Consider the following 19,458-nt stretch of genomic DNA (forward strand, 5'->3'; position numbering starts at 1 on the left):
TGTAATGAAACTGGAATATTTACAATAAGTGGAAAATTAAAGGTATAATCTTTATCAATATATTTCAAATTAGTATTTTCAGTCCTTTTAAAGCAGTCATGAACAACCTGCCTGCTTTGTGAGTTGCCAAAATAACAATAACAAGTAAAAAGGCAAGGCCGTATTTGAGACAAGACTTAGTAGTGGCCTTGGAGACTCACTACCAAGCGGGATCACTTCAATGCTCACGATGGGTCTCATTCTCCAATCATCTTTGGTATCACTGGTTTTGAGTGTGATCATTCAAACTTTGCTGGCTACAGTCACGACCACGAGGTCTTTCGTGATGCATTTTCATTGAAATTAACCTATCAAATGTTGAAATTTCTCTCCGTTGCATGATGCCCAAGGTTGAATTTTTGTCAGTGCGAAAATTTCCTGTTTTTGAAAAAAAATAATGGTGGCTATTGTATCGTTCGCAATTACTTTTTATTTTGCACAAATGATATATATATATATATATATATATATATATATTAATAAATGTAAAAAGATAATTCTATTTCGGAAGTTAGTTTTAATATAAAATTATAACAATGCGCCATCTAATTTCAAAAAGTTCCAATGATGAAACAAGATATCTCCAGTCAATCGGTCAAGGTTAGTTCGTGGCAACCAGAAATATGTGGGGAATAACAGGTAAATGGGTTTTTTTCAAATATTCAAAGATGCATTTTCTCACACTAGAAGCATTAAGAATCCTTAGACGTTACTTGCCAACAATTGACAATTGCGAAGATGATGTTTTCAAGGCATTTGTGATCGTTGAAAAAGAAAGTCGAGACGGTTAAGTGCTCAAAACAAAACACTAAACAAATTTTTCAGTTTTTCATCTACAGAGTAATTGTAAATGGTAGACACGATGTATTGTAAGTTTATACTACTGTATAATGCACTACTGCATTTTATTAATTGTATTTTTTGTGGTTTTTTTCCAATTTCGCTTTAGTCGTCATATCCGATAACTCGACACGTTTCCACTTCCCCTTGGGCTGTCGACTTATGCAGAGTCGACTGTATTTCCTTATTTGGAATTAAACACATATACTGTGCCAATTTTGCTGTAAAGGTTGACTTGCAAGTTGAATTTTTATTCCTGATAGTGACCAGTTCATCAATGCATTGACCATTTTTTTTTTCTGAAGTAAATACATGCCAAATGAACATCCAGATTATATCAGCTTAGGATGTGGCTATTAAATACTAAGTAATTTTGCATAGAGAAGTTTAAGAGTGTTAATGTTAATTGAACTATCAGGCTACTTAGTCTAAATTATTAATAGTTCTGGAGGCAAAGATCAGAGGGAAGTCTGGATAGCAAGCATAACTGGTAATACATCTGCATAGTAAGAGTTGTAGTTTGGGTCCTGTTTCAGGCCAATTCTTCCAGAACGTTTAAAGTAGATATTAATTATTAATTCATAATTATTAAATTTATTAGCCTAGAGGTAGGCAAAATTACTTAATACAGTACATTTTTTGAGATGAGCCAGAGTTAGGGTGTTTTTTTTTTTTCCTTGAGATAAGAGCAAGTTTCAGTTAAGCATCTGCTAGTTGGTGCAGCAAGTACCAAGCTTTGAGAGTATTTCCACTCACAGTACATGTGTTCATTTCACTCTGGAAGGATCTCTGTTGTGTTGTCTTTTTTGCCATTATTTTGCAAAATTTCTTTAGTGATACCATGGGTCTTAAGAAAGTAAGTGTAAAGAGCAGTGATGAAAAGCCAAAACATGTGATTTCTCTTGAAGTAAAGCAAGAAATTATAAAAAAGAACATGAAAGCATAAGAGAGAGATAGATTTGGCGAGACAGTACGAGCATTCTACATCAACGATTTGCACAATATTGAAACAGAAAGCCTCTATAATTGGTATAACAGCAGCCAAGGGAGTAATGATGATTTCAAAGCTATGCACTTCAGTCTATGAGAAAATGAAAAATCTCCTGTTTCTGTGGATAACAGAGCAGCAGCTTGCTGGAGATACCTTGACAAAGGCTATCATCTGCAAAAAGGCGCAAATGATTTATTCTGATTTGATACAAGATGGTAGTGCTTCAGCGGAAGAGGAGTTGGTTCGAAAATTTGAAAAAAAAAGAGGCCTGGCATTCATTCTGTTAGGTGTAGTGAAGTTACCAGTTCAGATGTCAAGGTGGCTAAACAGTTTGTCAAAACATTCTTTTTATAGAATGTTTTTATATAAGGAAAATCTTTTCCTTATATAAAAACAAAGACATTCTACCCTCCAAACAAGAAAACTTCACTTTTAAGAACATTCAAATAGTTACTGTTGTAAATTACAATGCTCATCTTTGTGTAAATTGCAATAAACAATTATGTACTTTGTAAATATAATACTACTTGTTGGTTTTTGTCTTAATAATACAGCATTTAAAAGCACCCAAACTAGCATCTAAAATGGGGAAAAAAAGCACTCAAGCACCCTATCTGTTCTCAAAATCTGGATCTTAGTTATGGCTTTAGTTAACCTATCTGATATTGAAATTTTTCTCTGTTGCCTGTGGCTCTATGTTGAATTCTTTTTGATGTTAAGCCTAATGAAAATTACATGTTTTTTAAAGTAATCATGGCTGTTTTATCATCCAAAATTATTTTTTTATTTTTCACAAACAAAATAGATATATTAATAAATATAAAAACAAAAGAAATTATATTTTGGAAGTTAGTTTTAATATAAAAATTATAACGACCAGCAACATCTAGTTCCAAAAATGTACCAATACTGTAACAAGATATCTCAGGTCAACTGGTCGAGGTCAAAAGTCACAACCCCAAGATATGTCGGGAATAACACTGGATAGATTAATGATACTTGCCTTGTGCATTTTAGAAACATTTTAAAAGGGAGGAAGAAACAAAATCTCCTTGGACATGTTTGTTGAAATGGTCAGCTGATAAAAGTGAAGTGTGTGCACTGTCAATAGCAGAAAAGGTATTCATTATAATAACCATGAAAGAAACAAAAAAGGAAAAAAAGTCAAATTGTGAAAGAATTCAATATTCTATTGTGTACTCTTTAAATATCTGAAAAACAAGATAATTTTGGAGAGCTTCAATGCCCAACAGAATAAGAACAAACAAATGTCTAAATGTGAGTATCCAGATGCTGAGAAGTGCACACTGAATTGGCTTGCACAGTGTAGACAAGAATATTTCTATTGATGGAAAACTACTACTAAGAGAAAAAGATGAACACTAGTTGGGACATACTAGATGTAAAACAAGCAGCAGGTGGCTAGATAAGTTTAAGAGACATAGAATAGTTTTGCTCTTTTTCAGATTATTATTGAAAAGTGAAAGGAGGATTATGCAAAGTGGTTGAAGAGTTTACTAACCCAGATGAAATTTTCAATGTAGATGTTTTTTTTAAATGTGTACTGGACAAAACAATTGTGTTCAAAGGATATTCATGTCACAGAAATAAAAAGAAAAACTTTGAGAGCAAATATGCTAGGTAACAAAAAAACTCTGCAATTTGCTTATACCTGGCATTTTTACATGCATAGATATGCAAATATATTGCAACTTTAAATGCATATAAATCTAGCCCTTAGTAATAAAATTAAACTGTTATAGCTTTCAGAGCAGGAATCAAATATGCATTGCAACTGTCAATAAAAATAATCTCAATGCTTCTGCAATGCCAAGACATCTATATAATTTATGGCAAATAAGAAACTATGGATGATGGCAGAGCATTTCCTAACTGGCTGAAAAAGTTATAGCTATTGTTGAAAACAGATTTTTATTGACAGTTGCAATGCATATTTGATTCCTGCTCTGAAAGCTATAACAGTTTAATTTTATTACTAAGGGCTAGATATATTGCAACTTTAAATGCATATAAATGTGCATATCTATGCATGTAAAAATGCCAGGTATAAGCAATTGCTATATGCACATTAAAATGCCTGAAATATGCATTATGCATGTTAAAAGTAACAGAAGTATATACTAAAATTTGTAGTTTGAAATGCCTATGTACTGTACTGTCTGTGGGCAAATCTTGCTGTATATTATGTCACATTTTAGATAGGAGTGGATAAACATGTAACAATACATGACACAAGGGATTTGAAAATGATATAAAATACCTATTAGGATGTTTCATGTAGGTGGTATGCAATTAAGAAAATGAATAAAATTAATGTTCAATAAAATTTTATAATTTCCTATGCTACCTAATCAATCATTATTGAATTGATTTCTATGTATAAATATATATACACAATTTACAAGATGTTTGAGGATCACTGGGTTCATTTAGTTTCCTTCCTTCTATAGTAACTGGTCTGTTCTAAATCTCACTATTAAGGATTGGATTATAATAATCATTAATCCAGAAATATGTTGTAAATTTAAAGACAAATTTTTTTGAATCCTGAAGTGAACATTCACATTTCTTCTCATCTGTTCTCATCTCTTTCTTGTCAGTCAGAAGAAATGTGGCTGTTGATGTCAGGATTTGAAAAATACATTTTTTAGCTTCCTAAATTTACAATGCATTTCTGGATTAATTGGTCTAAAGTTGTCATATTTGTTTATGGCCTGTACAAATGATGAGAAATGAGTAAATGGTCTTAAGTATTAACTAATTACTAACAACTTCAATGCTAAATTTATAATGTTTTGTTTCCAACTGATATCATGAATTCTATTAAAATTAGTATCAGTGCAACCAGAATTTACCTGTGTGATAAATTGCTGTTTTGGCTGATTTTGATGCTTCATGTTGTGCTGATTAAGGACATTTTCAAAATGCAAATACTTAGTTTCCTGCTAAAAAAAATTTCCATTTGTAGCTTACATTATTATAATGAATTTTTCATCTGTTTTAAATGCCTAGGATCTAAACTAAGTACATGCTTGCTTAGCAGTTCGGTATTAGTTTTTGCTGTTTTATCTATATTGTTAGTTGAATCAAACTCAGTGTAATGGAATCTTTTCTGTTAATGTTCCACATGCAGAAATTTGATTACTTTTGTTCACAAAAAATTATCTTCATTAAGTTGTGTAAATATAATGTTTGAATACAATTTTTTGAAAGATTGATTAAATTAATAAAATAAAATAATTAAATAAAATAGAAATAACATTTATTTTTTAAATTTAATTTCTATTTATTAACTTAATTTATTGGTTATAATATTTTTTTAAAATTGTAATTTATAATATATCTTTTTATTGTTGTTTTTTTTTTGTTTATATTTGTTTATTTTTTGTTAAGACAGTTTTATTTAAATACTATATTTATTTTGGTGGGTGGGGGGGGGGGGGGGGGGGGGGGGGGGGGGTGGGGGGGGGGGAGGGAGGGGGGGGGGGGAGGGGTTTGAAATACTCTTTAATCAAAAAATATTTTTTGAATATCATATTAAAAATTATATTATTTTTTATATTTTTATTACCCCATTTTTTTTTTTCCAAAAAAAACTTTTATTGGTGGAAAAAAAAAAAATTTTCCCCCAAAAAAAAGGAAAAGAAAAAAAAAAAAAAAAAAAAAAAAAGAGTTTTTTTTTTTTTTGGAATTTTGTTTTCCTTTATTTAAAGGCGTCCACCTCTCCTGCCACCCTAGCCCCACCTCCACTCATTTTGTTTTTCTTTTATATTATATTTAATTACATTTATTTATGGAGGGGGAGGGGGGGGGAGGGGGGGGAAAAAAAACCCCCTTGAATACAATTTTTTGAAAGATTGATTAAATTAATAAAATAAAATAATTAAATAAAATAGAAATAACATTTATTTTTTAAATTTAATTTCTATTTATTAACTTAATTTAATCTTACAATAATTTCAATTCAGTTAATTCAAAAGATTTTAAGAATTTGAAAAATGAGATTTCCATGTTATTGCAAATGTGTTTGAGACTAACAAGATGAGAGTTAGATGGTTCAAGTTTAAAACATTTGAATTTTGCATACTCATCTGTAATTGAGTGGGGAAGTGAAATTTCTCACATGAATTGTACATGTACAGTTCATGTGAGAAATTAGCATTTGATAAAAAGCACTTTCCATCATGCAAACAAATTATGAAGTTTATAAAGCCCTTTTTAGTTCTGAAAGTGGTTAAATCTGTAAATTATGCAGTAAAAATCACACACACATTTTATATAAATTTGAAATGTCCATAAAATGCATTTTTGAATGACTAAATTAATCCACTTGAACAGAGTAAGGACCAATTGTGTTAATATAATATCAAGGTTTTAACATAACATTTTAGGAAAAAGTGCATATACAGCCATTACTTAAGATCAAATACTAATTGTAGATTGCCATCTTTATATCAGGAAATCATTCAAAATTTTTGTCTAACAAGCTTTGTATCACAGTTTAAAGATGTAATCCATTTTTAATAACATTCAACATGAGATTGGTGTCAATGTGCTAAGTGCAGTGTAAATGATTAACAAAGCTTGGAATAAAGTTCCACAAAATACTGCAAATTGCTTTACAGAGAAGTTTCAGTGACCAAATTATCAACATTTTGTATAATTTGGAATTTCCATCAGAATTTGTTAACTATGTCAAAGAAGGGTTGATATGACAGCAATAAGTAGTGAAAGTATTATTTGAAGATATATCTGCATATCACATCATTACTGAAGTATAGAACCAAGTGCAAGAAACAAACAAAGAAGAAGAAATAAGTTTTGCAAAGGACAAATATCTTGCACCTGCCTCTGTGTAGAGAGGCCAGAAAAGTTCTCAAGGTTTTAAGGAGGCTTTCTACAAACTATTACATTCATAAAACAAAGCTTTCTAGGCAGCAAGAAGCAATGAATTGTTAATGACAAACTTGTGTAACAAATTTTTTCCACTAATAGTGTAAATATTTTATTTCATACATATCTAAAAATTAAGACTTAATTAAAATAAAATGTATTTGTTGTTTGTATTATGGTGTTTATGATCTCATTAGAATAACGGTAGTTTCTAAAACTTAGAATTTTAATTCAATTTTTCTGTCCCTTTCACTTTGAATTGAGATTATGCTGTAGTAAAAAAATTAAAATTTGTATTTCACATTTAAGTTTAGAATAAAGCTTAAAATTTATATTTTGAATTTGTGAATGTAATTCAACATTATTTTATTAAATTTGTAATAAGATTGAAATGTATAAAATTTTTACTTTTAGTAACTAATCTGAAATAATCATTTAGAATTTGATTACAGATTTGTTTTGTGTGTTTTGTACAGGGTGTTCTTTGAGTTAGTGGAAATATTTTTACAGCATGAACATGCTGTAAAATATTTCCACTCAAAGAACACTCTACACAAAACAAAAGATAGCCCTTCAAAAATCCATTGTTTCAATGCTAGATGAGCAGCATCTTGAGGAGTAGCTAATCTAAATTTTAATTTAGACTTGTGGCCACAGAAAGGCCTGTCTCTGTGCCCTTCATTTTGTTTGCTTGTATTTCTTACTTTTGAAAGCTTGTTTTTTTTTGCAAAAATGTAAGTTTTTGAAGGTAAGAAGCTAAGAGCAAGATTGAACTGTTCTACAATGCTGCAGAGTAACATCTTAGCCCCCTTAAGATGCTGCTCTTCTAGTCCTGAAACAATGTATTTGAAAGTTATCTTTATAGGACATTTTTGGATTCCTTAGACCACTAAAAATATTTCTCCACTATCTTGCTGAACACTTCATATATTATCTAAATAAAGAATAATATACAAATTTCAATAAAATATAAACATTCATTTAAAATTACTCTGCATAATGTTTAGTATACAATTGTGAAAGTTACATTGACTTTTAAATTCATTTTATTATATTAAAATATTATTTATTTTTGAGTGATAATTTTAAATTGGTTTTTATTTTTTCTTATTAAATTATTTCATTTTATAGGAATTACAGAAGAGAAATGTGAAAGATGTCGTAAGGGTATGTGAACCCACTTACAAAACTGATCAGTTGGAACGTGAAGGCATATCTGTATTGGTAAGCTAGAGATCTATTTAATGCATTATACTTATAAGATAACTAAAATGTTAACCTAAATTTTACAACTTCCTTTATGATTATAAAACTTTGATATAAAATTATGTATTGTTTACTCACAAAATTTGTATATTATTATTCAGCTTTAATAAAATTGAATAGCAGATTATATTTAAATTTATTTAATAAATGAGTTTATTCTCAAGTCTTAAGAATTCAAACATAGAAATATTGATTTATCCTTGTCAGATTTTACCAAATAGGTCATCACTTATCAATAATTGATATGTGATAATCTATTTTTATGATTGAACAGTAATTTGATAGACTTGACTTTAGCTTAGCTTAGGTGGCAGGTATGTCAATTATTTTGAACCACAGTATCATTATCTATACACCTTTACTATAGAGAAGTCTTTAAGTTTGAGTGTTCTCACTGAAATAAATTAGGACCAACATGGAAGCACAATTAGATCTATTTAGCTATTTCAGAGCTAGGTACAAATTTTAAATCACTATTGTTGAAAAATGTTACATGAGATGAATAAAAATAGCCACTTTTGTTTCTATTTACCCTATAAATTCAAAATCATTATACTCCATAAACAAATCAATGATTATAGGGGGGAAAAATTCAAAATATGAGATTTCAATTAAAATGTAATGAAATTGATATTAGGACACTATCTTAGCACTGTTTTTTTTAATAGTGTCTTTATAATATGACATTTACGAACAGTTTGTCAAACTTTTTTAACTCTTTCTGCCCTGTGGGCACTAAGAGGGCCTGTTTTACCCAGCCCATTATTGGTTCGGCCAGGCCCACAATTGGGCAGCCAGGGTGGTGAGAGACAGGGCCCGACATGTCCGGACGGTTTACAATTCTTTAAAAGTTAAAAACAAATTGTAAACCAAAAATTGTATGTGTCACCATTTGAAATCAACCTCTAGATTTTTTGCTTAGAATTCTGGTTTAGACCTGTAGGGTGACACAGTGTTAATCTACCATATTAAAACATCTATTGTGTTTTCATTATAAAGTAACTCTATATTGAAAACACAGTGCCTGTTGTAATACAATAAATGAATTACACCATTTTTTGTATCTGCCATGTCAATCTCCCAAATATATGGTAAAAGGAGTATCAATTATTCTAAGGAATACTAATTTATAAAAGTTTGTCTTTTGGACTTTAACTGTGTTTAATTCAGTTTTGGGTACTAAATGTTGTTTTAATTGATTCATAAAAGTATTTAATATTCAAATGCAAATTAGATCATGGATATGGGTTCTAAATCTCTCTAAAACATCAGAAAATTGCAATTAAATAATTTTTATATTTGTAAATTTTGTACATAGCATCCTGGCATTGCTAAGAAGCAGAATCAAACTCAAAGCTCTAAGTATTAGGGCTAGGTATGAAAGGTATTCAAAAAATGAAAAAACTTAACCTTTCACAATAACTACCGACATAAATTAATGTGAAATATGCAATTGTTTTTTTCAAAAGAAACATTAAAATTGGATAAATTTAGTGGCACCCAATATTAAAATTTTTCAATATTCAATATTTTGATTTTTGTATATTTGATTTTCAAAAAGGTTTTTGCTTATAAAGGTACAGTACATAGAAGCAAAAATAGAAAATATCCTCCATACAAACTACTCTTCTAGCAGAGATAGTTGAATTTTCTCAAGTTTATATGCTTTGAACTAATTTGAATATTTCAAAAATGTTAAACAAGATATGCGGCCAATAAATGTTTCAGGGGACCATGGGTTTGGAGACCCGATTTAACATATATTCGGCACATTAGTTTTTATAGCTATTATTGAACAGTTCAAATGATTTATTTGTACTGTATTTGTAATTTAGAATTTTTTTAAAGTAATTAATTGTAAAATGAATTGGTTCTTGACATAATAATTTGCTTCACTCTAATAAACACTAAGTGTTAATGTCTTCACATTCTTAACTTGCACTCACTCAGTTAACCTATATGCAAGTATATAGGGAAAACTTTTTAAGTCTGGAAAAATCTCTCTCCCAAACTCAGGACATTTACACATTTATGTTTAAATTAAACAAGACAGCTGTGTCACTTTAGTAGCCTACAAAGGTCAGAAGTTCATGCTCGTGGTTGCACCAAATTCTTCCATTTTTACTGCGGAGTTGCAGGCTATTTATTTAGCCCTAAAGTATATAAATAGGAAAGGTCATCGTTGCTGCGTGATTTACACTGACTCAGTTAGTGCACTCCAGGCTTTGATCTCGTATGAACCTAGTTCTCACTCCACAGTGATTAAAATTCGTAAGCTGATTTGCCATCTTTTTGCGAGGAATTTCTTTATAAAATTTTGTTGGGTCCCAAGGCATGTAGGTATAAGAGGAAATGAAGCTGACGCAGCTGCAAAGTCAGCAAGCCCTTCTCAGCATACAATGTTCATCGAAGGAGGTGACTTGTCGAAGCTAGTTGTTAAAAAACGACTAGCGGAGAGATGGCAAAATGTGTGGAACTCACAAGTCCACAATAAACTACATGAGATCAAACCTATGATAGAAAATTAGACACAGAAGAAACCCTATGACAGGAGATCTGAGGTCATTCTTACTCGTTTGAGAATTGGACACACTCGACTGACTCATCAATACCTTCTGAAGGGTGATTACCAGCCTGTGTGTCAGTATTGCAATTGTACTGTAAGTGTTAAGCACATACTGAGCAATTGCACTGCCTCTGAAAGGATTCGTAGGTAGCATTTTGGAAATGCAAGTTTTAAAGAGATTTTGGGCCAGAGGCCAAATGTTGATAAACTATTGAACTTTCTAAAACTCACAAATATTTATAAACAGATTTAATTGTTTATTTATTTATATTTACACCTTGTTATATATTTTTGTTATCGGTTCTTTGTTTTTTGTTCCTTTCTGTTGTTTTATTTTATTCTATTTATTATTGTTATTTATTTATGTATTTATACCATGTGTTGTGGCGCAGCTTGGCCTGTGTGGCCCTTGTGCGAAAAAACCTTCACTAACCAACCATCGTGGTGGTTCCTCTACCCAGATCTATAATTTTGTCTGCTCTTATGTCCATAGATGTGGACTGCAGCTTTGTCACTGAAAAACATTCTGCATAAAATTCTCCTTTTCCACAGCCTCTAGCAGGTTATGACAGCTTATCAGGCTTCATAATCCTCTGCTTCAAGCTTACAAACATTTTTTAAATTTGCTTTGTAGGATTTTCCAAGCAGTAGACTGTGGAATAGCAAGCTCTCCACTGAGTCTCCTGATGGATGCAGAGGTGCTTCATGTGATCACTTCTGTACACTTTGCATGGTTTGTGGTGTTACTCAGCTCCTGAAACATTGCAACACTATTTTAATTTTCTGGGGGCCAGATTTTCAGAATTTAAGGGTGAAGTCTGCTTGCATCCATTCATGTCACTCCCTCCATGCAGACAAATACAAACAATGGCTATTCTTTCTTCTATTGTTAGCATTGTTTCACATTAGCTGCAAAAGAAATAAGAAATAACTAAAATGTGGAGAGAGTTCATAATTACCCTATAATCATGAAGTTAGAAAAATTAATTTTTGTTTTACTTTTGAATTTTCTCTATTTAATAACAAAGTTTATCTGCATAATGCAACTATAGTATTTTAATTTTTTTCATTATAAATAACTGGGGGTGAACGATACATTTCAAAATCATTATTTTGGTTTCCGTGTTTGTAAATTTTCAATTTAATAAGGGTAGCATTGTTACTAGGGATTGCAATTGCTGGATCCCTCATTCAGCAATCCAGCTGGATCCAGTGCATTCTTTGGCCTGCTGGATCTGCAAATACTCAATTAACTTTCTAAATAATGGCGCAAAAGTCTACGTTGTCGGCGTTGCCTCTTTGCTACGTGCGCTATCGCTCGGCAGTGAGAGTGACCTTGCCGTTCAGTGTGGGATGTGCTACATCCCCTCTCTATACCGCACCGCCCGCCCGCCCTTTTACCTCTACTGATCTAATTGCCAGTTAACTTTCCGCTTGTGCTAAATAGTGTCTTCGTGACAAATAAAATAAGTAACTCCTCTCCTAGTGCATAATTCTAATTTATGGTCAGATGTTATGTGACAGAATCACGTGACAGAACAATTTATGATTATTTGATGATTCTGGAACCAACTAGCGTAGAGGCAGAAAGGGCCTTCTCCGCAGCGGGATACATATGCAATTCATTAGGAAGTAGGTTGGGAGACACCATCAATACCATTTTCTTGAGATCCTACTTCCAGAAAAGTCAAAAATATAACAGAAGTGATTGATTTAATTTTATTTAATCCTTTAAAATACTTTATTCAAGACAAAATTAATATTTTATAACTTCTACTCTAATTCTATTAAGTAAGAATTTTTAATTTTTATTCTATAAGTGGTTAGTGGGCTACGATAGGCAATTTTATTGTGAAAATTAATGAGAAACTGAGACTACCTAGTTAGTTAGGTAGTTAAATTAATGAGTATCAGTATCTTAGATATATGATGATATGAATGTATGTGATTCATGATTGTGATAACTACTAGACGACTACTCATTACTTACTCACTACTTTACTAATTAAATAATTAAATTACTTTTACTAATAATTAAATTACTTTTACTAATAATTAAATTACTTATAAATAACTACAGACTGATATCTAGAGCCTATATAAGAAAACTGTAAGACTTATAGCCACTTAGCCACTGATTATCCGTCCTTACAATACTATAATATGTTAATATAATTAATTAGTAGTATTACCTTTTGTATTATTTAACTTTAGTTAGATTATACTTATAATGTAATCTTTAACATTTAAAGTTTAACTATCTCTATCTCAAGTGTTAAACCGATCCAAAGTTAAGTTTACTACCTAAATGTGTAAGATGTTTTACTGATTTATATTGACCAATCTAACTAATAAAAGTTTCTTAAGTATTTTAAAAAAATGTTTTATTTCTTTAAAAAAACCATAAATTGCTGGATAGATAGATAGATAACACTATTGTACCAAAAATACATCCACGCTGGATCCAGCTGGAATGATGTTGGTCTAGCAAAAATCCAGCTGGATTGAAAACACTGCTGGATTGCAATCCCTAATTGTTACCAGTAAATAATGTTATATATCCTGCATGTCTTGACAAAAATTACTGATTAGTTAATTACTATTAAAATTACCTAACAATGATTATAAAAAGTGTGGAATTTAAATGTTCTTATATAAGATATAAATTGAAGATTTGATAGGTGTTACTTTTCAGTGATGATTTTTTGATAGATAAAGGATGGAATTATAATTTATTCATATTATCTAACTTATCATTTAAATTAAATTTTTAACTACAAATAATTTTTAAATTTATAGATTCATTATTATTATTATTATTGAGATCAAAATGAAAGTTAATTATCTAAGTTTAGTAGTGTGTACTGTTTTTGAGACTAATAATTAAATATATTTTATTGTAAAGATGTAATCTTGGTCTTTGATTTTCATAGATTATTGTTTAATCATTAATTGCAGTAAATCAGATTCTTAGTGTTTAGATTTGAACATTGATAATAAGAGTACTCTGAATATTAGATTTCACTATAGGAATAAAATAGAGTTAAGATTTTTCTCCAAATTTTTTTACACATTTCTTTTTGCTCTAGCATTAATATCTAATGCTCAAAATGCAAGGTTAAATAATTTATATTTTTTCACATTACATGTTTCCTATATTTAAACTGGTATTAAAAAATTAATATTTACATATTTCATATTTCTTATGACAAAATGTGAACTATACATATTTTCAAATTATGGAAAATTGTAATAGGTCAATTGTAGTAATTTAAGATCAATTTGATTGTATTAGTGCTATATATTTATTAAAGGAGGATATTTGTTGTTTGTAAAATTTAGTTTAATTCTCAAATAGTGAAATAAAAATTTAAATTTGTCAAATGAGACATTGTAAAATTTATTCTGTAAACTTAAATTTCAATCATTTTGGCATAAAGTGACTGGTATCTCTGCTTGCTTTCAATTTCAAGATCTGGGTGCAATGAACTTTATTAATTGAACAACAAAATAACTTTTGACATGTTACAGACATGACAAAGTTGAATGCCCAGTATCTAATGCATCTTTTGATGTATGTATACTATGAAAAGATCTTTCTTTTGATGATGATTGACACTTTAAATTTATTGCTGCTGCTTTAATATTGATTGTTTTTCAGGAGATGCTTGACTATAAATTTTTTGTTCTCTTTGAATGTGTTTTAGTATACTAGGGGTCAGTTTTATTTGTCTAGTTGTTTTATATGATATTGGTGAAATGTAATATAGATTAAATTGCAGTTTCTTGCTAATTTTTTCTTCTTGGTAAGTGTATAAAATTAAACAAAGTTTTATTACATGCTGTAAGTTACAATGTGCCATTATTTTATGGATAATCTAGGTCAAAAATAAGCTTAAAATCCTCAATAAACATCATTTTCAAATTCAGCTTAGTTTTCAAGATATGGCCTATCCCAAACAGATACTTTCCAAATTCCCTGCCAAAGTACTAACACCAGAGTTGTCAACTTTTTAAGGTAATTTCGTATTTTTTATTTTATGCTTCTGACAATGGATTTAGGTTAGTAAATGTTTGCCTGAGTAAGCCCTACTATAATAAATGTAAAGTCTTATCCACAGATATTTACTACTCACAAAAACAATGGAAGATCTTTATTTGTATTAAAACAAGTTCAATTTCCATGTCTTCAAAAAAATTTTAACATTTGAAATAAAGCTTCAATTTGTGCTTGTTTGGTAACACAAATGAAAAACAGCTAGATCTTTTTGGCCTGAGGTTTAAAATTGGTTTCCGATAAGATTATTTTGGCAGGTCAGATCTCGAAAATGAGGTAGAATTTTAAAAACGCTTACAGAGGATTTAAAATCTTTGATCCTACAATCTATCCCTAAAATATTGGCACGGAGTTTCGTTAGCCCTGCATAATACAAAAGCATATTCTCGCAATAATAGTATATTATTATTAGAATGCACTGGGAAGTGGGATGTTGTGTGTAATTATCTCGTTAGTTTTATTTCCTATGATTATTCGAAAAATTGGGGAAAATACTGTTAATAAACTTAAAATTTAAGATACTCCACCTGAAAGTTTATTGCCAGAAGAACTTATGGTGTTATTTTTTTTAAAAAAAAGATTGGGTAACATCCCTTTAAGAATGTGTGTTCACCGACTTTGGTGAAAATTTGGTTAAAAGTACTAACCACCATTGCTTGGCTGATGTATCGAGAAAATTTGATACACCAATGAAGCAATTGACACCAATAACGCCCAAGAAATTGAACTGTGAAAAGTCTGGTTTTGATCAGATAGCTCTAAATTTTAGAATAACACACAGTATAGGTAGGTAGGTACCAGTTATAAAATTCGAACCGAACTGAGGTTGGCGCGCGCGTGTGGTATCTTCGGCAGCCAGAAGGAATTGGAGATTTCTTTTTCCCGGGTTCGGATAAAACTTAAGGGAGCCGTAATGGTTCTACCCACGTAAACTTTTTATTTTCTGTTAGTAAAAATAATATCTTTGACTTCTTTTTTATAGAGAAAAATTCTAGGTATTTTATTAAAAAAAAGCTAAAGGACCCCCGCCCTACCTCCGGACCTCGTAGCTCTGGACGGTCTTCACAGCGACCATCATAAAATTGTTGAATATACATTTTCAGGAAACTCCTGTTTCGGAGACAATTTTCAATGTTCTGAAGGTGTTCGTAATTTGTTTGCGGTGCGAACATCCTTTAAGCTTTAGCCATTTTTACATTGAAAATGACTATTGTACCAACTTTGTTAATAACGTTTTATTGTTTTTATTTATCAGTCGATTTTTTTTACGAACAATTCTTTTGGTAAAAATTTAATCGCGATAAGTACCAAAATCGGTGAATACACCTTAGGTAACCACCCTCGTTAATATTGCCATCAATCAAATATCAAAAATTTCTTAAAGAACAGTGAATTCTCCACATGAAAACAATTTTAAAACAGCGAAGAAAAAGAATGTTCTCGAACGAATTGTTACATTTTAAATATTAAATCGCTGTTTTATATCATTGGATAGGATTGGCAGTTTGATGATGGTTCTCCTCCTCCGGCAAAAATAGTAGACGATTGGTTTCAGCTTCTAAGAACGAGATTCAGAGAAGATCCGGAATGTTGCATCGCTGTCCACTGCGTTGCAGGGTTGGGCCGGTGAGTACTTTTTACGAATATTATTTATTTTTATAAGTATCTGATCACCGTAACTCGTTTTCAGTGCTCCGGTATTGGTCGCTATAGCTCTTATCGAATTGGGGATGAAATACGAGGACGCGGTCGAGCTAATTCGACAGTGAGTATATTATTATTATTATTTTCGGTAAGGTAAATAATACAACGACCGTTTATTTATCGGAAGGAAGCGCAGGGGAGCCATTAACGCCAAGCAGTTGTCGTATTTGGAGAGGTACCGTCCCAAGTCTCGTCTGAAGATCAAAAACGGACACAAGCAATGCGTGATTCAGTGAAGGAATTTACCGCCTCTCGGTCCCAGCCGTACCCCATGACACGAGCCAGGCTATCTGTCACACAATAAAAAAAAAGGATCAATTTTGCTACAGTTTCTACGAACGCGAGGGACTCGATTTTTTCCTTTTCTTTTTACGTAACGGAACGATTCTCGTTTCCGCACTCGGATTTCGTTCTCTTAGAACTGGGTTAACCGATTCGCCAGTCGGTACGGCTTATTGGTGGGGCAGCGCGCCACGGTGTTTCGCTAAATGTTCCAGTTACTTTCCCTAATGAATTTTCACCGTTTGTATACCACCGGAGCAAAACGATATCTAGTTAGTGGTCTTCCAAATTCACCCTCGGACGTCCTCTCTCGTCTACGTAACATTTACCCTCGCCTTTTTTTCTTTTAACGTTTACACCCGTCGGAAAAAGTTTGCAATCGTCACACGGCTTTCTGTGGTATAATTTTTTAAAATTCGGTTGTCCGAAGAAGTGTCAAAATGTGCACTACGCCTCCTCGTCACCTTAGATATAATAAGTTTTTTAATTAATTATTTTTCGTAAGTCCTCGAACGTCGGTAGCGATTAGGTTTCAAGTATTTGTAAAGTAGTTAGGTGGGGTCGGAGGACTAGCGCGCGACGGAGCGAACGGAATGGCGCCCCGCCGCCCGGCGGGGGTGGGAAGACCGGACGTCGAGTTTTGAGTCGGTCGGAACCGCGGGCGAGCGGTCCTCCGCCCGTTTCCTCGGTTTTCCCGTTCGGATTAGTAAATGGTCGACACCCGTGTAAAAAACATTTGTGTTAACGAAATTTTACTCGAGAAATGTAACGCAGTGTAATTTTGCCGTATTTTAATAAACTAGTTGTCGAAAGTCCCATAGTCAGTGATTGAGCCAATCTCCAACACCGGGCACGCGTCGAAGGCCACCGTTCCGTTTTTTCTTTTTAAATTAAGCGCGACGGATTTCCCCGGGACGATATTTTGTAAAACCGCGGTTCGTTAAAACGTTTTAACGAGGATTTTCTAAATTAACGAATTCTACTTAAACTTTCAAAATTTCTTTTAAGATTTTTTATTAAACATTTGATGGATTTGAAAACTCAATGTAAGTGGAACACACACGTTGGCTAAATTGTATATTTACCAATAAACTTAGTTTCAAACCCGAGTGTTTTCCATTTCTGCCCGCCTCGGCCTTTGTTTATTTTTATTTTTTTAAACCGGCGTTCGATTTCCTTCGTCTCGTCCGCTCGCAAACGACGAAATTGGCACGGAGACAAAAGTCGCTCGACGGGAATAACCCCGTTCGTCCTTTCGTCCACTCCGCCCGTCCGCGCAGCATTCTCCCCTTGCCGACGGAACCGGAACAGAGTGTTTAAACCCGACACGCCGCCCGATCGGCGTTTTTTAAAGTTGGCAGAGATGTAAAGGTCCAAATATAATTCGAAAAACGTCGAATCTCGTCGACCTTGCGTTTTGGAGGTCGTTTCGCGGGATCTTATTTCTAGGTCCGTGTCGAAAGGGAATTTTTCTACCCGTTTCCGAGAACCTTTCGCCGAAACGACCGTTGAATTAAATCCTTGGAGAAACTCGATACAGCGACTTGTATATTTAATGGTGGAGTTTCCATTCTAATTAATGAAAATCTAGAAGTTTTCGTTTCGACACCGACGATGACGACATGCCGCGAGCGTCGTTTGGATTTTTAAAATTTCGCGCGATAGAAGAAAAGTGTTTACGTATTGACCTCTCTGTACCGATTAAATCCGACCGTTTCTATATTCGTTTACGAAAACTGCGTGGCTGGCGATTCTTTCCCACGCCTTTTGCCCTTTGTAGGCGATGGGAATAACTGGAAAATGCCGCCTTCGCGTCGTCTAGTGTTTCCGTGCCAAAGTATTTAAAAGACCTCATACTCTATTATTGCTTTTATTCCACTCTGAAAATAGCAGTGTTTTGTATTGGAAGCGAATTATTCTTTATATAATTCTTTTGTAGTCTCGGGTTTGGTGACGAAAAAACGAGAAATTGGAGTCGACTTTTCGAGTTAAATTCCTTAGTGCCACAACGAGTAATCGAAAATAAATTTTGGCGCACGCATCGCTGTTTACTCCACTTTAGTATTTTAATTATCGTCGAGTCTGGTCCTTACTTAGTACATTTTCTATTAATATTAACCCATTACGTAATACGTTCCACGAATTTATATAAAGGTAATTAAATCGTAATTACTATCGATCATTTCGGATAAAAATCTGAACCCGTTAAATATTCCTATATTTCTGCTTTTAATTGTCGAAGATATTAAAAAATCCGTATTTTACCCTAAGATATTATTAGGTGATATCGATTGGTGGCTTGTATTAAAGATTGGGACGGTTGCAGGAATGAGCACGGTTTACCATCTGAAAATCCCGGAATAATCAGAGTTACGATTAGAATTAAGCGGCAGCTTACTAATTAGTAATATTAACTGTGGATTACACTTAAGTTTTTAATACAAAATATTTTGAAGCGTGATTCGTGATTATGTTCCTCCCTGATTCATTTTCTATTGCTGCTTTGATTTCGTCTAATTTGACGAGCACTTTCGAGGTACCGACTTTTCAGCAGCAAATTTTTCTCTTATATACTTAAACAATCACTAACACGACCATCCGATAATTAACATAAAGCAATTTAACCAGTGTTCTGTAGTTACTATATTTGTGTCGACTCCAATCGTGGAAGTTTCTTTACACTTCATTCGCATTCGTATGTTAGAATTTTATAAGGATTAGAGATCACGTACTACAGGACCTCTATACCAGGAGTGGTGAACCTGTGGCACGTAATGTATAAGATTTCAATTTATCGTC

At 32.3% G+C, this 19,458-nt stretch overlaps 1 protein-coding gene across 2 annotated transcripts in view; it reads left to right on the forward strand.

Moving 5' to 3' along the window:
- The window catches only part of PRL-1 (PRL-1 phosphatase), a 64,544-nt gene extending 47,073 nt beyond the window's left edge, over positions 1-17,471 (forward strand). For both annotated transcript variants that reach the window (XM_067286030.1, XM_067286032.1), the window contains 4 exons: positions 7,916-8,008; positions 16,169-16,299; positions 16,364-16,438; positions 16,505-17,471. In XM_067286030.1, coding sequence (XP_067142131.1) covers positions 7,916-8,008; positions 16,169-16,299; positions 16,364-16,438; positions 16,505-16,613 — 408 coding nt within the window. In that variant the 3' untranslated portion in view covers positions 16,614-17,471. The remainder of the gene's footprint in view (positions 1-7,915; positions 8,009-16,168; positions 16,300-16,363; positions 16,439-16,504) is intronic.
- The last annotated feature ends 1,987 nt before the right edge of the window (positions 17,472-19,458 follow it).

Source organism: Centruroides vittatus, unplaced genomic scaffold (assembly GCF_030686945.1).
Source record: "Centruroides vittatus isolate TY-2023 unplaced genomic scaffold, ASM3068694v2 scaffold_324, whole genome shotgun sequence".
In the NCBI taxonomy this organism is placed as follows: Eukaryota; Metazoa; Arthropoda; class Arachnida; order Scorpiones; family Buthidae; genus Centruroides; species Centruroides vittatus.